The sequence below is a fragment of the Daphnia magna genome, linkage group LG3, assembly GCF_020631705.1.
Source record: "Daphnia magna isolate NIES linkage group LG3, ASM2063170v1.1, whole genome shotgun sequence".
NCBI lineage: Eukaryota > Metazoa > Arthropoda > Branchiopoda > Diplostraca > Daphniidae > Daphnia > Daphnia magna.
The window spans coordinates 7389116-7410793 of NC_059184.1; the positions used below are offsets into that span (position 1 = coordinate 7389116).

The 21678-nt window shown below is 38.6% G+C and overlaps 4 protein-coding genes and 1 long non-coding RNA gene across 8 annotated transcripts; 2 read left to right on the forward strand and 3 right to left on the reverse strand.

Moving 5' to 3' along the window:
* Positions 1-500: 500 nt before the first annotated feature.
* LOC116918885 (protein PAT1 homolog 1) lies at positions 501-3651 on the forward strand. Its single transcript, XM_032924676.2, has 6 exons — positions 501-728; positions 807-903; positions 973-1274; positions 1354-2580; positions 2718-2963; positions 3058-3651. The coding sequence occupies exons 1-6, from the start codon at positions 687-689 to the stop codon at positions 3316-3318; spliced, it is 2175 nt and encodes a 724-aa protein (XP_032780567.1). The 5' UTR covers positions 501-686; the 3' UTR covers positions 3319-3651.
* Positions 3652-3764: 113 nt separating this feature from the next.
* Positions 3765-8953, reverse strand: LOC116918889. The gene is made up of 8 exons (XM_032924681.2): positions 8828-8953; positions 6336-6455; positions 6125-6266; positions 5306-5414; positions 4534-4666; positions 4412-4457; positions 4065-4171; positions 3765-3995 (listed from the first exon to the last, which is right to left on the reverse strand). The coding sequence occupies exons 2-8, from the start codon at positions 6400-6402 to the stop codon at positions 3904-3906; spliced, it is 696 nt and encodes a 231-aa protein (XP_032780572.1). The 5' UTR covers positions 6403-6455; positions 8828-8953; the 3' UTR covers positions 3765-3903.
* A 2297-nt stretch (positions 8954-11250) lies between these two features.
* LOC116918892 (tetraspanin-9) lies at positions 11251-14487 on the forward strand. The gene is made up of 7 exons (XM_032924685.2): positions 11251-11435; positions 12146-12250; positions 12804-12995; positions 13096-13266; positions 13445-13630; positions 13739-13873; positions 13936-14487. The coding sequence occupies exons 2-7, from the start codon at positions 12173-12175 to the stop codon at positions 13981-13983; spliced, it is 810 nt and encodes a 269-aa protein (XP_032780576.1). The 5' UTR covers positions 11251-11435; positions 12146-12172; the 3' UTR covers positions 13984-14487.
* Positions 14488-15434: 947 nt separating this feature from the next.
* LOC116918890 (tubulin--tyrosine ligase-like protein 12) lies at positions 15435-18594 on the reverse strand. Of its 4 annotated transcripts, none has more exons than XM_045171515.1 (12): positions 18503-18594; positions 18211-18274; positions 18013-18143; positions 17765-17955; positions 17644-17704; positions 17206-17467; positions 16953-17143; positions 16824-16887; positions 16604-16761; positions 16152-16497; positions 15879-16092; positions 15435-15718 (listed from the first exon to the last, which is right to left on the reverse strand). In XM_045171515.1, the coding sequence occupies exons 1-12, from the start codon at positions 18586-18588 to the stop codon at positions 15555-15557; spliced, it is 1932 nt and encodes a 643-aa protein (XP_045027450.1). In that variant the 5' UTR covers positions 18589-18594; the 3' UTR covers positions 15435-15554. The 4 variants fall into 4 exon arrangements, with proteins under 4 accessions (XP_045027450.1, XP_032780574.2, XP_045027451.1 ...); XM_032924683.2 differs by lacking the exon at positions 18503-18594 and adding an exon at positions 18327-18483; XM_045171516.1 differs by lacking the exon at positions 18503-18594 and having other exon boundaries at positions 18013-18066; positions 18211-18455.
* A 1573-nt stretch (positions 18595-20167) lies between these two features.
* LOC123470762 lies at positions 20168-21103 on the reverse strand. The gene is made up of 2 exons (XR_006644542.1): positions 21052-21103; positions 20168-20967 (listed from the first exon to the last, which is right to left on the reverse strand). It is a non-coding gene; the product is annotated as an uncharacterized LOC123470762 (long non-coding RNA).
* Positions 21104-21678: the final 575 nt, after the last annotated feature.

A 21678-nucleotide genomic window follows, 5' to 3' on the forward strand; every position in this document is an offset into this window, starting at 1 on the left:
GCATAGTAGTTAAGGAAAAACGCTAAAAGAAAGGCTTGGATAGCTAGAATTTAGCTTATGAAGGTAACTTTAGCTTGGAATTGGAAATGTATGAATCAAAACCGTTGCGAAATTTAAAGAATATCTTACGTATAAACTCCTTTTTAAATATATTGGTACAAGCTAGCCTATGATTGACATGTAGTTTAGTTAAAATCCACTAGGTGCCATCACCATCGTTAAGGAGAATTTTGACGACCAAGCCTTATGGCCAAAGTCGATGCAGTGAACGAACCATCCCCTCTATGACTCTGCTAGAACCTAGATATATATTTATTTTTTTAGCTTAAATGTGCCTCTTTAGAATATATCAGAAAAAAACTTAACTCTTATATTTGCAGCATTTAATGTAAAAAACCGTAGTTTTTCTCAATGTTTTGCATTAAAATATTTTATTTTGTTTTCTTTAGTAAAAATGGTGGGTAGGCCTGAATTTATTATTTCCATCGGTCCTCCGAAAAAACCTCCACCAGATGGCGATTCCGTGGAGAGACGAAATTCTATCACAGGGTTTTCGATTGACAATCACCATTCTATTCTGGTTTTGGAAATTAATCTTTGGTTTAAGGTTTACATATTCCACACGATTCATCATATACTCTTCGTCCTGCAAAGGAACTCATGCTGCTTAGTACATATTCAATAGAATGGAAGACGATGGATTTTTTGGTTTTGACACTTCTTTGCCGGTAACATCATAATTTTTGAGACTTTTAAGGTTCTTGAAATCCTCAAATTCTCATATTGAAATCAATGAATCAATGTAGTCTGTCAGAAAAGGCCCCAAACAAGAGATTGGTGATGTTGAACTTGAAGATACTTATGATGCCTTGAATGACGAAACCTTTGGTGTCATTAATGCAGGTTTGGTGACACAATTGATCTACTTATAGCAGTGTAATTACTTGTCAGTTCATTATTTATTTTTGTTAGATGAAGACTGGGAAGAGGAGCATGAAAAATTAGCTGAATATTTAGGAGAAATTCCAAGACAAGAATATGCCAAGACTGGTGTAGGATATAATGAGGAAGATTTTGAAGAATGTGCTTATCCCGGACCACAGCCAGGTCGTGTGAGGAACAAAAGAGTTGACAAAGCTGACAATGTTTATTTTGAAACTGACAATGAAGATGCTGCAAATGTTGCAGCAAGTGTTTCCCAAATCTTGTTGGATGATGATGATATTGACAACATTATTTCCAGGCCCATCAATTATTCTCGAATGGAGAGTAAGGTAGCCCAGAAGCAGTTTTGACATATAACAATTTGTAACTTGTGAGGCTCAAAAAATTTTTAAATCTTGTTTTATTTAGTTGTTTGGACAAATGTCTCCACAGTCATCCATATTTGACACTGACATTGTTGGATCACCATCAACACCATCTATATGGTCTACACTACCTTCAGACATAAGAAAGTCCTCAGAGGAAAGTCCAAAAGTCATCCCTGTGATTCCAAATGGCAATCCAATTCCATCTATGGGAAATCACAATCTACTTCACGAGGGATTGTTTAAGACAGTTGAAGAACTTGAACGACACTTGCTCCATCAACCTAAACGGCTAACAATGGAAGAGCTAGAACGAAATCTTTTGAGTAACCGACCATTACCTACAGGATCCATTCGTTCGGTTGAAGAAATCGAAGCCGAGTTAACGAGATCGCAACCACCTCGACAAGTTGGAATGATGCCGCCGCCTCCTCCTCCTCCCGCTCATCTACAGTCATACTTAAGGCTACCTCCACCTATGGGGATGTCTCTGCCTCCGCCTCCGCCTGCTAGAGCTCCCATGCCGCATCCTGTGCAGATACCATTGCCTGTATTAGGGACAAGGTCGAATGGCCAGATGCCATTGCCTTCTCAGTCTTCACAGTGGACACGAAAGCCTCTGGAACACTCGGAACAGCAAAGCCCACCATTTAATGCTGCACCCGTAAGCCATAGCAATGAGAAAAGAAAAACGTTTGCCGCCGGAAATTATGACGATTACAACGGACTGATGTCAACTAAAGAGAAACAGTGGTTGATGAGTATTCAGATCAACCAGTTGATATCAGATAATCCCTACGTTGAAGATTACTATTTTACTGTGCTTCGATTGAGATGCCTTGGGAAGCTACCGGGTCGCGACAGTAACGAAGGGCCTAAGCTGGTTATGCATGAACGAGCTAAGATAGAATCCCGAACATATGCCCCGACACAGTTTGCTAATTCGTTAGGCAAACTTCAAGTGGTTACCTACACGGCACCGCGCCGTATAATTGATGTAAGTATATCTCACACCTCGCCCGAAATGAATCAGGATCCACAAGTTGCCGTCAAAGACATGAGGAAATTCAAACAAATTTTGCTGGACATAGAAAAGATGTATGTGTGGTTGCTTGATTTGGAAGATTCTGAAATGCGAGTAGAATCGCTACCGAAAGACGCGGAACCTGGTCCTCATCATCAGGCAACCATAGAGTATCAGCACAAACTTCAGTCGTTTTTGGCGGCCGGAGATCGCCTTCAGCAAGTCATGCTCGTTCGGAAGGGAAAGGTACTATGTTGCTTCTTTTGGTCGAAAACAAGAATTTTGGTAGTGATGTTAATCTCAATGCAATCATAATATTGAATTGAAGACGTAAAATGAAAACATGTGTAAATGTTTCAACTTTGTTCAATTCGAAACGACAGATTTTGGTTCTTCGCGCCTGGAATCGGTTTATGCCACAATTTCAAGAACTGATTGTCCGCACGATTTTGCTGAATTGCCTCATTTTGATTCGGCGCGATAACCTCGACCATGTTTTGGTACGATTCCTGCCATTAGTGAACGATGTACTAGCTGCAATTGAAGATCTACAAGGAGTTGTAAGCATGGCTCAGTTAATTGATGCCGCTCAAAAGAACAGTGGATATGTCAGTGTTACATCCACGAAGGTTAGTGTTGGTTTTTTGTTTTTTTAATCCTTAATTAGCATTTTATTTCGTAGAGGAAGTTGATTGGTGAATATATTAAATGTATCCTTTGCAGATGGGTCTCGACTTCATAAGCTTGATCATGTGTCGAGGAACAGAACTCGTGACTAAATGCTTAGACGATCATACAAAGAGTCAATGGTTTGCGTTCGCGCGTAACGTTGGCAACTCCCTTCTTGCCGCTTCCACTGCACTGAAATCGGACCTTGGACTGTTAAATTTAGAGCATTTTCAACAAGTTGGCATGGAAGAATCAAAGCTCAGTGCTTTGAAAATTGTTTTACATACTATTACTAACGCTGGACAAGAAATCTAGATGATTATCTCGATACGAACAAGAGGAAAAAGAACGATGATGTTGAAATGAATTGCTCTTTGCGAGGATCGAAACATTCATTACAGAATGAGAGCACCAAAATGAGAAAATAGTTGTGTTATTTGGCTGTGTGCTATGGGTTGGCTCTGGCCTATTCTGAAATTTGTGGTGACGTCAACTTGTGAATTATTGCACCTACAGTCGTGCGTGCCTTCTCGGCAGGAAATGCTCATTGTTTCTGTAGATTATTGTACCTTCTGACTGCTTACAACTGAAATTGACGTACACACGCGTTCTGTAATTATGGCAAATACAAGCCCCAATGAACCTTAACTTCTTCAGTTTGGTTCGATTTTGTGTCAAGTGAAAGAGTTTATTGGCAAGTGCCAGGTGGTGGCTTAAAACTATTAACGCCATCTAGTCTCAAGACATTTCTAGCAGATTAATTTCTTGCGGATACTTCTATTACCATTACTATAGATGCATAAGACGAACAAATGGGTAATGTCGAAAAATGTTGTCAAATAACCTTCCGTTTCGGGATGTTAAAAAACAGCTGGAAAGAGGTTAACGGGAACGCGATTTTCAATTTCGACGATATAATTTCCCTGGCTGAGCAGAAAATGTTGGTCGGAAATTGTTTTCGGTCCAGCAGCCTCTGCGTGCACTGCGAATCACTGTCGAGGAAAATTTTTCATTACTGATTTGAATATATGCAAAACAACCTCTTTATATTCAAAACTAACCTCTACCGCTAAAACCGAATTCAGAAGCCTGCGTGTAGAATCCAGGGTAGGCATAAGTAATATCTGCAGGTGAAACGCAAACGCGGTAGCCTTGGTAATTTGGAGAACTAAAATTTGAATGATTTTAGAATTAATAAAAGCAATTGTCCGTCCTGGTACTAGTGACTGACTAAATGTCTTATTATATCGTTTGTTATTCAATGAAATCGGTGTCTCACCAGCCCATACTGAGTAAAGTACGGACTGCAAAACATAGTTTCTTTGCGAATGGTACAAGAGACCAAATAAATCGCCGATGAGCCAATCTGAAAGAATTTAGCAGTTAGAAATAAATTGACATGACTCACTCGTAAATGGTCCAATAGCTTCTTCCCGTAACGATTATGGAACCACCTAAATCAATTAGCCAGACAGACCATGAAAATTTGGATATCCAAAACAATGTTGAATGAACTTAAATTTGACGCACCATAATACGGACTTAAGTCCAGTGAATCAGTAGCGGCAAATACTTCATAGGACTGAAACCAGTCAACTTGATAGATGTTTATGGAATCGGCTTGGAAGCCGTAAGGTGATCCCGCGTAGCGAACCGATGACACCTGGTAAGAGAAGGCTGTCTTACATATTTGTGTCGTATCTTAATAAGAATACAAGCTAGAAAAAGGTCGAAACATAAAATGAAATTCTTTGGTTTGTTGCGCGCTTCAACCTTCATTAATCTTGCGCGAGGTTGTGTCATTTCATACCTGTATGGTGCTACCAGTAAAGTAGAGAGTGAAGCACGCTCATGCCGTAAGATATCAAACCTTTAGGGATAGCTTAAATGTTACTGCAAGCTAGGATGTGCATTTACTAAGAAGGCGATGACAGAATCAATATTTAGGCTGCAATATCAATTGCAGAAAGCGTTTTTTTTTTCAACATTAAGCAATAAGTAAACGAAGCATTTTAGAATTTGACACTGACGAATGGCTTAGCAAGGGCTTTATGATTGGCAAAAGGGAAAAATTGAAAGTTCGGAAGTGTTTTCTTTGTTTACATGGTACGATTAGCTGTCGGAAGGGAGCTAATCATAAATTATAGCATAAACAAGTCCACATTTGCGCAGTGCCGCCATTCTTTTGGATATAATTGATAATACAGCGACCGAGTTAGATCAATAACTGTACCTCTTAAACTACATATATCGAACGGACGATACACGTCCTGATACGCAAATTTTTGCTCAAATTATTTACCTGATTATTCAAACCTGTCGGTAGATCCTCACAAAAGTTTTCTCCCCAATAGAATGCTGATAATCCCAAGAAAACACTATTGTAACTTGGGTTTTCATAAAAGAGCCATCTAAAAGAAAAGGCAACAAAGAAAAATCAAGCATGTACTTTTGTATCAGGGCGCGGAGACACAAACATCTTATTGAAAGGCATCTCGTTGTAAATGAAAGCTTTTTTATGTCACACACTTTTATGACACCACAACGGTATTCTAGATCCAGGTGAATGGCGTTAATATAAAATAAATAACCAAATCTGAAGCGGTGAAAATGGGAAAGGAATGTTATTTCAATGTGACGGAGGACGATGTTCCCACAGAAAAAAAACTTATTATTTGCAGAGAAATTACACCATTTCCATAGACTCGCCATTGTCAAGTTTAGCAGAATGACCAAACAATTTTAAGCATCACTTTCTTGGTGATGCATTTCACAAAGATCCTTTACGGAGCTTAATCTATTGCGCTAATTTAAATATCCCCCCAAACTAAAAAAAAAAAAATAATAATAATAATAATAATAAATGTCGAAATTTGGCTCCTTGTTGAAGCATTACATTTCAAACACGACCTTTGATTTAAATTTATAACATTTCAGTTTCATCTGTAATGCGCAACCATGGTGTTTAAAAAAGGGTGTGAAATGAAACACTTCAGCAATAAATAGATCGATTAAATAGCGTAGATCGATACAGGTCAGACGATAGCGGGAATCAGTTGCATTGGTTATGGTGACGTTTGTTTTAAACACATTAATGTCGCTCCACGCATTTACTACTTACATGCCCCGAATAACGCACATAGAGGACGCCAGGTCGTTGAAGGCGTAATTTTGAAGATTTTCGACGTAATTATTGACACTTATCCATGATCCGGGGCTACTTAGTGGCCCATCGTACAACTGAAGTGTGTGATCGCTTTGTCCTGAATCGATTTAGTTTTTTTAATTTGCATGCTGAACTGACTATTTAAACAATTAACATTATGACTAACCTTGAATCCCGCTGGGTGCCAGAACAAAGAATAAAATTGGCAGTATGATTGACAGGAAGTTAACCATTTCGGTTAGAAGGTTGCTGCAGTTGCTATGTAAGATTTCCGATCGGAAAGAACCTAGGGTAACGCAGTACGATTATAAGCTCAAATTTGACATGGCATCGAATGTATATCGAAGCGCTATCTCCCAGCACCTACGCTTGCATCACGATGAGGGCCGTGTCGTACTGATAAAGCTCCTATCCTTAATGTAAATCAAGATACTCAACCAATGAACTAAAATAATAATTGCATCAAATGGCACATGGGACGATTTTGTTTTGCAGTAATTTTTGAAATTCGTTTTGGAAATGGTAAAACCTGAGTAGACTACAAGTAGGCTGAAAATGATTTGTAATGTGTTATTTTTCGCAAAAAATGATACGTTGCAATTGAAAAATGCAAAAAGTGTGGAAAGTGATCGGTTATTCGATTTGACTTATACATGATGTAATTTTGTCCCTATTTTTGGGCGCCACATGGGATGTAGAAGTGTAGAACTCTTCTTTTCTGTCTTGTCTTCAATCTAGCCGAGTTTCACTACTTCACCAATAGTCTAGCAGTTTCGCTAATGGATTTTTCTTTTGTCTTCATGCACAGGTTCCCTCACTAATCTAGCCGAAGGCGACCTAAGATCTTAGAAACAGAGCAGGGATCCCATATTATGAAACTGCTTCGTGGAGAGAGATCAAAGAAGTTTCAAAACACGGCTGACACAACAAGAACATGGAGACTTTATGTACACCGATGATCCTGGTACAGTCTGATGGATGACGATCACAGATAAATTGCTTCCACCGGCTTATACGCTGTCCCATTTTAAAAATGTTCTCTGCGGTTGTCTGTTCAAATTTTCTCTCCGATTTAAAATGAACATTTATCACGGTGTGAATTATTGCCCCTAAACTATAACATCATAACGTGCGAATAAAAGTCTTGTGCGAGTCGCCAAAGTTCCGATATATAGGAGCCAAACGCTGTCATTAACTTGACTAACCGTCATACGGCAGTATGGCAATAGGAAAAATATTGTCACGTACAAGAAACGTCTATTGGTTATTTGGAGTCAGGGGTGGTTCACCCCCTCAACCCTCGATAGGTTAAGGAACAAGGGGAAACTAAAACGTAGTTAAGTCGTAGTAAGTCGTTTAGTCCTAGTCTGTTCGGGGCTCTGTCTGATTGTGGATGTGAGCCAGTTGTCTGCGCCGTTGTTCCGATTCGGCCAGCGGCTTGGTGAGCACGACCATCAAGTAGTGAGGCGACGTGAACACCCTCCCCCTATCCGTCTGAGCGTGACAATATTGCGAAAACAGTAGCAGTAACATATCTTAACCGATAACTTTAACAAATAACAATAACATATTAAGAAGATCAGTACCTTATTTCACGTATGCGCTTACATGTACCTAGTGGAACGCTGACGAAAAGGTAATTCATTGCTGATACTTTTGGCAATAAAAGCTTATATCATTGGCGTACACCCAAACCACTAGTAGGCTAGTATAAATGATGCGTATTAGAGACGGTTTCTCTGATATCAAATGGAAGCAGAATAAAAGGGAGAGAATATCGGACATGCGAAATTTAATTGACAGTTATCACTGACACAGTCCACGTTCGTCTACGAAGGAAACGCACAAAAAATTATTTGAAGAAGAAAAAGTCTGCTCAATTGGAGGACAGCATGGACAAACTTTCACTAAACACTAAAGTTTAAACAGCTTTTTGTAAAAAAAAAGTATTTTTGATCAATATGCTTGTTCCGCAATCCTGTCCAACTGAAGATTACAGTTAACGTACCCGCATAGCTTGGCCAGTGTTGCACTCCACGGGTTCTAGTTGTTTTCCTTGTCAGTTTGTGTTAACATGTGCTTTTCACAGCCTATTTCCGGCAATGTAAACTACCAAAGCTTGAACAACCAGTATTGGACGCCTCAAAGAATTTCTCCTTCTCCGCATGAAAAATTCACTCCTACCTTGGCAAGTCATTGTAATTCCCGTTACCAAGCAAGAAAACAAAACAAAATAAAAAAAAAAAAACTCGGTACGATAACTACTGAGACAACGCCCATATTGTACTTTTCTTACAAAATATTTTTTTTTTATGTTAATTTATTCCCGCCCCATCAAATTTGCACGAAGTTCACATTAGAGAAATGTATTCTCCGAGGGATGCCAAATCAATGTTGTATAAAACAAACGATTTTCCGACATTTCGTAGTACCGAAGATCATCGGGCAGTCGGCCGGGGACATTGTTTACAGTCTGTTCTATTCCTGGACGCACGCAATCTCATTGCGCCAAGTTCCTAGGAACTATGTTTGCTATTCAGTGGCTCAGTGAGTCATTTCCAAGAAGATCGCGAATGTGTATCATACGAAGAATAACAAAAATTTGCGATGTGTATGGGTTCTAATAAAACTATGTGACTGTTGCACACCACTAAATACCTGGTACAGTGAAGAGTATGATGAAAGTGTATAATTTCAGGATGGACTAAAGAGTCGTCTGAGAAACAGGAGCACACTGAAAAGAGATTGAATAAAACGCAAATAAATAACACGTTTTGACTGTATTTGACGGCTGTATCGTGGATGTGCAACCAAACCGCAATATTAAACAGATGCTTGAACAGCTGTGTTCACACTCACAGAGTACGTAACGAATATTTTTGAATCAGGTCTTTAAAATTGCTACTCCAGGTACTACACACAATTCTTAAAAGTCGCCCGAATTCGACATTTTCTATCATCTTGTCAGTTCAAATTTTACTTTTTTTACATTGATATTAAGTCACTGGCCTGGGTATTCTTTACTATTCACTATTTTTTTTTTACTGTTCTTTGTCCGCACGTTTTAACCTGCTTTGTCAAATAAAGGGAAGGGAGAGATTTATTTTTGCGCAACCAGACATAAGGGTTAGAGAGTACAAATAGACAAAACATGACACACACACACACACACACACACACACACACACACACAAACAGTTAAAAAACGTTTAGTGAAAACTAGTTGCGATGAGTCCATGACAGAAAATGATAAATGAATAATTTTTGGTTGGCTATACTGATCGCAGGGCGTCTTTGTCGTAGCCATTAATTACATAGATCTGACAACAATCGTTAAAAAAAGGGTTAACAAGCGTTTCTTTATTATTATTTTTTTATTATTACATATTTTTTGCTGCAAGAAAATTGATGGTTTTTCTAACAAAACAAAATGAAGTCAATGTCGCATACTCTGAAGATGTAATCGAAAAACTGTTCAAAGTTGTTTTCGGAGGCCATATAAAAAAAAGATCCATCTTAAAGTGGTTCCCACCCGTAACTTACATGCTCTAATTCTGCACTAAACGAAAAAGTGAAAATACAGGTGTTTTCCCGATTCATGGCCGCTGTACAGCCTCCATGACACCGTTCCAGGACCAGGATTATGTACAGCACGTTGAAGTAGTCGTTGTTTACAGCGATCATTGTGTTTATGAAATACAATGTGTACGATGAATATGTATTAATGGGAGGGGATATATCATGCCAGCTATTCAATTGGTGACGAGAGAAAATATTATGTGTGACCGGCAGCATTAAGAAAAACTATTATAAAGGGAAAAGGACATAAACCGTGCTCAAACGAGCTGTTAGTTGGCCAAGTTTAAACGAGCTAAAAATGCCCTTGCTAATTAGCTGACCTTCTTGCATTTCATCTAGCCTAGTTTTGTTTGATCGGGTTTAATGCAACGGTGATTTGCAGTTTCAGCAGCTGGTGGTTCAGCCACGCCACCAATTCAAGGACAAGAGGTTTGTCGTGAGTAGAATAATATTTAGCCTCCAGTTAGCTGGCTGCCACCGGTACCTGTAAAAGGTATTTACTTTTCGGATCACGATATTTCCTCAAGCTCATGCACACGCTGGTACAGCGCGTTGGCTACGTTCGTGACCTAGTTCTGTGATGAGGCACTTAATCATTGTGCCGGCCGTTGATCACGCTTCTTGAATACCTAGCACAGCTGCAGAGAACAGCCGGCTATAACTTGGTCATCGTTTATGAATTTTTTTGTTCTCTCCTCAATTTTGCCATGAAACCCAATTTCTAAAGTGTAACACGATTTCTGACATCATTGATAGTTTCAGGTATATTTGGATCTCGCAAAAGAATTGCCATTAATTAAAAAATTCTATTATAATATCAGTTTCAAAAACAAAAAGAAATTTGAAACGTGTGATGTCAGAATACACAAGAATTTCTTGTTTGTGGGTCTGAATGAAATATTCAATATTATCTACATTATTATTCTTGGCTGGTGACCTCTACGCTTTGTGACTGTCATTGGTTAAAATTACGCGTCAAATTTTCTCTTGTTTGGTGACACATAAAAGACGTCATTATACATGTTGTAATTAAATTAAATAGAAATGGGAACAATGGGATTTTGCCCCGATTCTGTTAAAGTAAAATATCAAGGACATGTAGTTGCCATCGCTTTTTATTCCGTTAAGTCTACCAGCCAGGTTTTGGTGATGAAAGATTTATTTCATATGCACTCTGAGTTGATTGGGAAAGAAAAATATTTTGTATTTTACAACCATTCGATGCAACTCTTGTTTTTCCGGAAGAATAGGCAAGAAAACCAGTGCATAAAAATGCACGTTTCACGTTTTTTTTCTCCTTCATTCTCAGCTTTTCTTGAAAGTGAAGGAGGGATAAAACAAAAAAAGAAAAAGGAAACTAAAAGAAAAATAAAGAAAAGGAGAAAAAAAAAAAAAAAAAGGAAAAAAAGGGAAAGAAAGAAAAAGTGGGGAAGGGGGTGCTAAACAGAATGCAGGTAGCCGCTAGCTGGCTTTGTGGCAGAGTATAGGAACTTAGGGAGAGCTGTTCACTCTCTTCTCATTCTTCGGCTGAGTTTCGACTGCCAAGCACCTGAAAACCGCGTGTCCACAAAAACAGTAACTTTCTCTTTCGCTGTAGACCTTAGTCTGGTCAACCGAGTGTTTTAGACGACCACTTTTAAAACGGAGGAAAAGATCGAGCCGTTTGAAATATTATCTTCCATTCACGGTGAGTTGCCCATCTGTAATTCTAAATTGTTTTGCATATTATTCGACTTCAGTTTGACATGAATGCGATCCGTATGTAAAAGAAATTAGAAATCCCCCAAAAAAAAAAAACAACAACATTGTCATAGTGCTAAAAGAGGATCAACCATTTGTTTACCCTTACTGCCAGCCGTTTCCAGGAATATAGTCAGCCAGCCTTGGACTATTAAGCTTTAATCTTCTCAGAAGCGATTGATTAGAATGATTTTCATTTGTACACGTATTGAACGTGAGCCTTTTGCAGTGGAAAACGACGCGCAGGAAGCGTTCATGTGCATGCGTGGTGGTGCGTGGTACGTGGTACAAAAAAGTAGCGGTGCTCTATGGTGTTGGTCGAAAAGAGTCGATTGTTGACATTGGTCGCCATAGACAACGTCGAGGCATCTCTGCATTAATAATGGCACGAGAGACCCTAATCAGAATCAGCCTTACGCACTCAGCCAGTTGAACGTACCGACGCCATTGCCGAAGGATTTCTGTGAATTACAGTCAACGTTTCCCTTCTACTCAAAATCGAGTTGTTTCTTTGGTGTAGTAGAGATTAAATGAACGAGTTTCACTTTCAATTTGCATAGCATGTCGCTTTGTGTCGTCACTGCGCCTGTGCGCTGCCATTAACTGTGCAACTATATCAACTTAATTCTATTTTACTATTCGTCTCCGGCCATGCAGCTCAATTCCATCCACGGTGTAGGCGCCATGGGACACGGTGCGGAAATGAATGGATGTGGCAAGTGCCTCAAATATCTCATGTTCACCTTCAACTTGTTAGCGCTGGTAAGTTTCAATTAAAACTTATTTATCGTACTACTAGTTTTAGATGGCGTGCATCCTAAAGCCGTATCTAGTTTACCAGGTGAAATTATAAAAACTAGGCCGATCGAGCTCGGTTCTATGTCATAATCTATGAAGAGTAGTGCACTTTCACTTTTTCCTTGGCCATTCGGGGCCAGGGCTGACCTCTTTTCTTTTCGAGGACTGACTGAGGCAGTGGAGCCAGTTACTTTGGGTTTTTGTGGCTTTCCACATGCCTTTGGGCACTTCGATGTCTAAAAGGCTTGGCTAGGAAAAATGAAAGACAATTAAGAGCTTCATTTGTGTTTGTACAAGATGTTCTTTAATCTATTATTGGGGTGTGCGGTGTACACTTTTTACAAATGGCGAAACTTTCGAATCATTCGCACCCCCAACCCTCTGTTAATCGAGCCATAGATTAAGCACTCAGAACAGGAGTATAATACATGGTGGTGTAGGCAACCAACCTTTACGATGTTTTTTATTTTTCTAGAAACCAAAATTTCTTTATTTTAATTTCCCTCCTCCCCGACAGGTTGGTGGCATCGTGGTGATGGCCGTCGGTATTTGGACGTGTGTAGATCACGCTTACATGGAACAATTGCTTGGAACCAATTTGTACATGAGTGCCGCCTATATTCTCATAGCTACCGGTGTTGTCGTCATCCTAATCTCCTTTCTCGGGTGTCTCGGCGCTGTCAAAGAAATCAAGTGCATGCTGCTCACCGTAAGTCTTTCTAATTACGCAATTCAGCCGATATAGCTTTGCCGCTGTAACGATGCAGTCAGCGGACGACTAAACTGTTGAAACTTGTTGTTTTACACAGTATTTCATAGTAATGTTCGGCATCTTTGTGACGATGCTGGTTGGCGGTATTTTGGGCTATGCATTCCGCGCGAACGTTGCCGTTTCAATGAGGACGCGAATGTACTCTTCTCTCGGCGAATACGGCGTTACTAGAGTTGTAACTGATGCCTGGGATTTCACGCAATCCAAGGTTAGTATGAATGAAATCGTTCTACGATGTGAAGAAAAGAAAAGATAACACTTTAGATGAAGAAAAAGTGTTTAACGTGATTTTGCTGCATTGCGCCAAATATTGCCTAATCGTTGAAAAGCTCTGATGTTTTGGGCATTGGGCTATATCTGAAACTTCTTGTTTTGTGCTTTAACAGTTGCGTTGTTGCGGCGTCGAAGGCTTTGATGGCTACAAAGTCTGGAGGACGGACAATCGAAACTTTAACAGTAATTTACAAGTGCCACTGTCTTGTTGCCAGAAAATATGGACCAGCGGCCAAATTGGAAACAACGGAATCAATAGTGGAATACTAAATGCTGGTCAAATGGACCTGGCTGGACAAGTAATTAGAAACTTCTGTTTTTGTTATTTATACTTTCCCTCTTGCGCTGTATAATACAGCATTTATTTTAATTTATTTTTTTTTTATTTATTTTTTTTATATTTTTAGTCGTACATGCCGTGTCAAGGATCTCCGAATAGTAATACAGCATACTTGACTGGTTGCTATGACAAAGGCCTTGAGGCAGTGAAAGATCAGGCAGCGATTGTTGGTGGAGTAGGGATAGGCATTGCATTTGTCACGGTACGTACTGCTTAATGCTTAGATTGAAATTGGACTAACTCTTTCTCCGTTTATAAATGCAGCTAATGGGAATGATATTTTCAATGGCACTCTTCAACATGATAAAATAGCGCTAGGGGCGCGGTGGCCTCTTCACCTTCTTTTTCTCCATTTCCCTCCATCTTGAAGTAAAAAAAAAAAAAAAAAAAAGTGTGGTTGTTTTGCTTGTAATTTTAGATTATATTGTCAGTTCGTGATTATTGTGTGGTTGCCTATTGTGGTGTCGAATGTCAATGCTGCATCTGCATGAAATGGTGCACTTTTTTGGTACTCAAAGTTATTTTTTTTTTCCCACTACGGATCCTATTTACCTTCGCTGGGCAACCCGAGGTTCACGAATTAAGAAAGATCTTCATGGTGACACGCATATGGGCTGTCTTCTATGTATAGGGTACCTTTTGACTTTCGCAGGACCGACCATAGTGCAGTTTCACCCTAGAATCTGAAGTCAATCAATATCAATTTTATGACTAGCAGGACTGCTCACAAATGGCTCGATACTCTTGTCAACTTAGTCCTAGTCAGTTGGCATGCACCTTTAACATAATACACGTTCCCGGCGTATTTTATTTAAATATTCGACAAATGACGTCCGTGTTGTAATTTCTATTTGTTTCAATGGCGGGCGCTCTCTGAAATTTTCTTTTTTACACCACTTTTTTAATGAAGAAATAATAGGAAAGGTTTACTCCACAGGGGTGAAAGTAGCAATGGCCAACTCATGGAAGGGGATAGGTCTTTCATCTTTCGAAATTTTTAGGTTTTCAACGCGACGCTCGTTGCGAGAAACTATGCAAATCTAGAAGAGCAGCAATTTTTGGTGAACGTAGAAGAACGAAATACCAATTAGAATGAGCATGCACAAATTTTTTTCTGCAAACGTTGTTTGCGTTTACAATTCGCCTCCTCGATTGCTATGATCACAGTTCGCTGTATGAGCTGTAGTCCTACCGCCATTCGAGGAAAGGTAAACAAGAAATATTTTATTGCACAATATGGATTATCTGTCGTACAGCTAACCGTCGCAGTAATCACTCATCAGAGTCTTCGAGAAGATGATTGATGAACAGTGTATGTGTTCCCGATAAGGTGATGTCGCTTATGTTATGGTATTATGTCCTGCACCCAGCGGAATTCAAGGCGTACTACATCGAAGGAACTTTTTCAAAAATAAGGCAGTAACTGGCGATAAATTCATGATTTTGTCATTCCACTTGCACAATCGATAACTTATTTTACAACTGATATCTTCATTTTTCTCGTATGTTTCTTTAAATTGACGATTCTTTCGTCTGGTTTGATGGAAAATCACTAGGTGGCAGGAAATCCGTTGTCAAGAAACTTAGCCAAAGACAAAAGGTCATAAAAAACGGACGACATTGCATTGCGGGGGAACCCATACTCACATACACTGTTCATCAGCCTTTGGCTCTGAGAGGGATTTTTAAAACCATGTTGGCGATCTTTACAATTACCTTCCACCATCATAATTACGAAATATATACGGCCAATAAACAAAGTGTACTTGCGTTTTCCATTTATTAGTTTGTCCATCAAGTAGAAACTAACAAACTTACACGAAAAGGTGAGAAAACCCAGTTTCAAGCATCTTTTTTTTCCACCCACAAATTTAGTTGTTATTTTATTCCAATAAATGGACATGTCTTCCTTCCGTTTCATCAAGAAACAAGACAGAAAAGACATCATCAAAGAATTCCTTGTAATAAACACAAGCACGTTTACAATCCGGTGCCCAATTTACTTCCAATAACATGGGCTGTATGGACGGCCCTGTGTCATCGCCATCTAGCAGAAAAGCAACAACATATGCTTAGTAATATTTCCTTTTAGCGTATAGCATAGTCTAACGAGAATGCTGCTTCCCATTGCAAAAATAAAATATAAGAAGAAAAAAAGTAGCTTTTCCTTTCGTTGGGAAGAGTGAATAAGCAACTTCAGAACGTACCTAATACGTTATCTGTCCACGCTAGCATTAAATCAACTGCATACATTGCGCGTGACTGGGGCGCAGAGGTCAGAGAAGACATGCTATCTGCTGTCTTTTCTGTGCTGGCTTTTAACAAAGCGGAAAGCATTGAAAATATTCGTTCTTCAATCTTGGGCCATTCTTGTCCAGGATTTTGTTCTTCAAAATATCGGACGAAGTCATGACAGAACATCTGTTTTCACAAAAAATTATAAATAAGAAAAACGATAGCAAATTTTATATGTTTTCTACCTGATGCAGATTGGACGCAGAATAATTCATAACCGTAAAATGGCGCTCATATTCATCAAAATTATCGAGTTCAAAAGGCTTATTCGCAAACCGAATCCAAAAACGTTGATACACAAAAGCCTTCAGCGGGTCGACAGAACTAAGAAGAATTATATAACGCAGATCAAATTTGACTTTAGCGTTAATATCTTCTCTGTAAAAGAGGACTGGACGATCAATATATTTCTGGCATATCTTTGGTCCGCTAACAGCCAGACGTAGAATCATATCAAGATTATCCGTGATGTGAGTGTCCATGCTACGGGCCAAATTCCATGGCTTAATAATCCAATAGTTTGGTATTCCTCTATATCAGAGAGAATTAAAAATTTACAATTTTATACAATTAAGATTTAACATGTTAGCGAAGTAATTAGATTTTTTCTTGGTCTGAAAGTGGTACTATACCGTACAATTTTTTTTGTGCCATATAATAAGCCACTAGTTTTGGAAGCTCTGTTTTCAGATTGAATGTCGTAGGTAGCCAACAAGGTTCATTTTTCAGAACTTCTTTAGAGGTGCAAGGATTTTTTTTTGCTCTTCGGGCAATAATGCAAAGCAGATCTTTTACCTTATGAATAAAAGAAAAGGTTACTTTGACAAAATTAGTGTTATACAACTAGATGATATTACGGTTAGCAAATGTTCACAAGGAAACTGGTTGATTCGTTTAAATGGGAAGTTTTCGCTTAACATTCTGAAAGTAAAAAACAAAAGATGGTTTTATAATGAAAATGTTTGCTGATAAAATATTTGAATTACTTAAAGTCTTTAAAATGTGATGACAACCAAAGAATTTCTGCTTCATCGGGATTATCTACAAGCTGGAATCTAGGATGTTTCAAGTAATCTCGAATGAAAGCGTATTCGACGTAAGTTCGAATGGGTTGATCCTTAGGCAGATCTGGTATCTCAATACCGGTAATCGGAAGTGTTTCAGTCATTCGACTAGCCTTGGCAAGAAAAACAAAAATTCCTCAACCAGCCTAGCGTAAATGATCTTTTTTACGCTAACCGAAAAGTAGTCCGATGACGGTTCGCCTTGTTCAAGGCTTACGGAATTAAGGAATTTTTCAGGAAACTCCGTGGACCAGGGAGCCAATAAAGCTGATCGCGTAATTTCGTCGGATCCCGAGCCTTCAACAAAATCCCGAGTAACTTCTTCATTTTCATCGAGATCCGTTATTGGGAACATAATGGAGTACGTAGCTTGCTCGATCATGTAAAAGAACGGGACAACGCGAACGGTAGGACAATCAGCGTGTTGAATGCGAGATCTATATGAATTGCGGAAATAATATGCACAGGATTAAGGAGACATACTTCGATTCATAACAAATTTGCATTAAAATCCGATACTAAATCTAGATAGCTTGAAATATATAAAACATATTCTTATGTATCTATTAATAGGATTTAAAAAAATAAAAGTCTTGATAAACCAACAGAATACCCAAATTCATCCATGATGTACCAGATGGGGAGACGCTCCTCAGCTTCAAAATTTTGGTTACCTGGTTTAGTTATGCATGTTTACAAAAACCATACTAGCATCTAGCAATGTCTGAAACTACCTATGCTGTAGCTCTGACTGTACTTCCACATACAAGTCATCACTTCCTTTATGGCTGCTTCAATATCAGCACCTTCATGGTAAGAAATACCCATAAGAGTGCACATTCTAGTAAGAAGTCCTGAGATGTTGTGCAAATGGGACTTTACTTGATCAGGGCGAAATGTCCAAGCATGGTCAATGAGATATATACTAAAAAAGAAACTTATGTTAATGTATTCTTGCAAAATACCAAGCAAGCAATCTTACTGCTCTGGATCTGCTGCACTTACACCCCCTGGACGTGTAACCATTACTTTCCACCTGTTAAAGGTACTGTTCATGAGGGTTATATCATCATTAATTTCAGCTATACTGAAGCTATCTCCAGCATCAAAGTTCTTGTTTAAGAAATAAAATGTAAATACAAATAAACTGAAAGGAAGACAAATTAAATGTAAACCATACACTATCTGTGAGTTTGCTGTGTAATGTCGCCCAATAAATTTCAGGAATTCCCGAAGACTTTAACCTTCAAAATATTCAATAGTTTAATGATTAAGTATAAAAATTCTCAAATTTACTGTGCATAATGAAGAGCTAAAAAACTTTTTAGGCCATCTAAGCCATCCACGAGTTCTACAGATGACATTTCAAACACAAATTAACTAGTCAGAATAATGCTCCGGCGTAGAATTAGAATGCAAGTATGCAACGAAGTCTCATAAAAAAGGAGCCCCGGTAAATCGTGTACGCGTACCGTGTATTGGTATATCGTGGAAAGCGATCGTGGAATGGCTTCGTCCACCTTAAGTCCTTAACAGGCGGCAGAGTCATAGATAACATTGTTTGAGAACACCACGTAAAACGCCTGTAAATAAGCCACGCCCCACGTAACTTTTTACGAACCTCGCTCCCTCCGAAAGTGCTGGCACCAAGCGGATTTTGACTGGGAAAGGATACCCTTTTGCATGGTAGTGCGTCAGGTTTCCGCATGGTTGCAGCACGGTCGGAGAGAGCGAGCCTATGATCACCGTGTAAAATGTCGGGTTCGCGAAAAGTGACGCCTGCTGACTGAAGTAGTTTGACCATCTAATCACGATGTACCAGGAGCAATTTTCTAATAAACTAATAATATGGGACTAATATCCCCCAATGCCTCCTGGTAGCCTACATCGTGATCTAATCTTAGACCATGCAGGCAGAGCTCAACAATGTGGAATGAATCGTTTTTGGAACGATCGTGTGCTGTCCAATCTATCAATAGTAGACGTCAACAACAGTTTAAATAAAATTTGGTTTTTGGCTATAACCCCTCAACTCCAGATGACACTAGTTACGGGAAAGGGTCAGCCTTCTGACTGTTTTTTTTTTTTATTATGTCATACCTTCGTCCTTCGTGTAGTCTGATATTCACTGCTGATATTCACGTTTTTTTCTTTAGTTATTTTATTGAGGTAAAATCCTTCAGTGGGTACTAATTGCAAATGCATTCTTTTCTTCAGAGTCGTGCGTGTCATAAGATGATGCTTTTTTGGTATTATTTTGTTTTTTGATATAGTTTTAAATGATTAATGTCATTTAAAATGACATTGATGACAAATATAGTACATAAAATATGACACATTGACACGCACGATTCTGGAGAAATAAATGCGTTTGCAATTAATAACCACCGAAGGATTTTGTCTCATTAAAATAGCTAATGAAAAAAAAAAAAAATGATGAATATCAGCGGAAAGACTGGAAGAAGGTTTCACATAATAACAAAAACAAAAAGGTAAAATCTATTTCCCCCCGGCAGCCGGTGGGCGCTAGGTGTCAAAATTATCTATTTCCCCCCGGCAGCAAAAAGGGCGCTGTGCCCTTTGCGAAGCCTGTGCTGCACAGATTGTTATTATGGGCTCCCTTATCAGCCCGCCAGTTTCCTCTACAACATCCATTTTTGTCTGCTACAGAAAGTAAACACGTCTACAAAAAAATTAATAATAAATAAAGTACAGTCTATATCGAGGTCAAATAAAAATTACAAGATTACCTGATAACGAAGGAATTTCGTGATCCAATTATGAATGGAACGGAAGATAATTTCAATGGAAAAAATTAAAACTAAAACTACAACGGGCGAAACTCCGTAAGCCGCCATGCAAGAACTGTTACGAGTTCGTGTCCAATTTTTTTTTCACAATTTCATCAAACTGGCAACTTCGGACATTAGCCAACTCTATCGAATGTATTTTAACTTTTAAGAAACATAAAGAAATTTGACTCATAGTTGCTATCTTATGTACTGGGTACTGCTTTTTACCGAAATTAAAATATCAAGTGAAATAAAATTAAATAACAAGCAAGCTACTTGTTATATAATTTTATTTTTTACTAGTCGTTTTCTTTTACTTGAAGCAGGGGTCAGTGTTTACTCTGATTGAAGTAACAACTACTGTATTTTCCCGTAGCATCCACCTGATTGTGTTCACTGATTCAGGTGTGCAATAGCTATTTAAACACCAACGCCGCACTGGCCGGGGGGAAATAGACAGTTTTGTCACTAGCGCCCCCGCAGCCGGGGGGAAATAGTACATTTTGACATTAGCGCCCCCCGGCTGCCGGGGGGAAATAGGCGTGACCATTAAAAAACGGTCAGAAGGCCTACCCTTCCCAAGGCCTACTTAATGGTTAAGGCCTGTAAACTCAGATACCTCCTATGGCGGGTAGGCGTTCCCTAGAAAAACAAGGGTTACGACGACGCCATCTGGCGCTCGCAATTATAGCCTCGTTAAAAAATACCCCCAAAAAACTTTAACACTTGTTATAGTTACATAAACACATGAATGAAGCTAAAACAAAAGGAAATCAAATCTTTGAAATGAAAAGTGTGCTAGTTTGACAGCAATATGTCAATTGAGTAGTTAAAAAGAAAAAAGTAGTATGTTAAAAATATATAAGTTTTATCATGTTAATGAAAAATTTTCTTCTTGTTCTTGTAGTTAATTGAATTAATCACTTAGGAAAAAAATCTATAAACGGATTAAACATTTTCACTTAGAGATAAAATAAAAAATTTATAATATTTTACTCAAACTGATAACATGACATAATATAGACTTGAACCTACATACTCATAACGATAAATCTCAAGATGGAATCCTTTTCCACCATCCCAATAGACCAAGATCGGATGCTGAGTTGCCAAGGCTGAACCTGCGGTATTTGTCCTCTCGGGCCCTATAGGAGGGAAATGAAAAATAATATATTTAATTAAGTTGTAGTTAGTTTTATTACAAAATCTTTTGGAATCGTGTACTATACCTCTGTGCTGATATAATACAAAAAATTTTATCTCCAAAAAAGCTGTTATTTTTTCAGGAAACTTTTTGAAAGGTACTTGTTTACCTTTCCACAACACCCCCCCCCCCTCCCCGTATTACAACTGTAGAACAAGAAGCAGACGTTTTTCTAAGTAAATTTCTTTTTCCTTATGAATAAGTCCTTTAGCATAATCAGATAACTGAAAAAGACTAATTGTGTCAAATAACTCATTACTGACATCACAAACTACACTACTCATGACATAAAAAACGAAAACAGTTTGACACTACAGTCACTAGTCACAGTCAATCACTTTACGTCTGCTACGGTACATTGTAAACAAGTACCTTTCAAAAAGTTTCCTGGAAAAATAACAGCTTTTTTGGAGATAAAATTTTTTGTATTATATCAGCACAGAGGTATAGCACACGATTCCAAAAGATTTTGTAATAAAACTAACTACAACTTAATTAAATATATTATTTTTCATTTCCCTCCTATAGGGCCCGAGAGGACAAATACCGCAGGTCGGAATTCAGCTTTGGCAACTCAGCATCCGATCTTGGTCTATACCGATACGAGATTGATTGAAATGGTGAAATGTAATGATGAAAATATTGCCTAGTG

What these genes read in the sequence shown, in the direction of transcription:
- LOC116918885 (XM_032924676.2), top strand. Translation starts at nt 687, where the DNA reads ATGGAAGACGATGGATTTTTTGGTTTTGACACTTCTTTGCCG. An exon ending in ATTCTCGAATGGAGAGTAAG is followed by an intron (nt 1,275 to 1,353) that starts GTAGCCCAGAAG and finishes TGTTTTATTTAG; the next exon opens with TTGTTTGGACAAATGTCTCC. An exon ending in TCAGTGTTACATCCACGAAG is followed by an intron (nt 2,964 to 3,057) that starts GTTAGTGTTGGT and finishes TATCCTTTGCAG; the next exon opens with ATGGGTCTCGACTTCATAAG.
- LOC116918890 (XM_045171515.1), bottom strand. Translation starts at nt 18,588, where the DNA reads ATGTTATCTATGACTCTGCCGCCTGTTAAGGACTTAAGGTGGACGAAG. An exon ending in TACATCATGGATGAATTTGG is followed by an intron (nt 17,468 to 17,643) that starts GTATTCTGTTGG and finishes CAATTCATATAG; the next exon opens with ATCTCGCATTCAACACGCTG. An exon ending in CGTCATCGGACTACTTTTCG is followed by an intron (nt 17,144 to 17,205) that starts GTTAGCGTAAAA and finishes TTTCTTGCCAAG; the next exon opens with GCTAGTCGAATGACTGAAAC.
- LOC116918892 (XM_032924685.2), top strand. Translation starts at nt 12,173, where the DNA reads ATGGGACACGGTGCGGAAATGAATGGATGTGGCAAGTGCCTCAAATAT. An exon ending in CCTTCAACTTGTTAGCGCTG is followed by an intron (nt 12,251 to 12,803) that starts GTAAGTTTCAAT and finishes CCTCCCCGACAG; the next exon opens with GTTGGTGGCATCGTGGTGAT. An exon ending in TAGGCATTGCATTTGTCACG is followed by an intron (nt 13,874 to 13,935) that starts GTACGTACTGCT and finishes TTATAAATGCAG; the next exon opens with CTAATGGGAATGATATTTTC.
- LOC116918889 (XM_032924681.2), bottom strand. Translation starts at nt 6,402, where the DNA reads ATGGTTAACTTCCTGTCAATCATACTGCCAATTTTATTCTTTGTTCTG. An exon ending in GGCACCCAGCGGGATTCAAG is followed by an intron (nt 6,267 to 6,335) that starts GTTAGTCATAAT and finishes AAATCGATTCAG; the next exon opens with GACAAAGCGATCACACACTT. An exon ending in CGACAGGTTTGAATAATCAG is followed by an intron (nt 4,667 to 5,305) that starts GTAAATAATTTG and finishes TTCTCTTACCAG; the next exon opens with GTGTCATCGGTTCGCTACGC.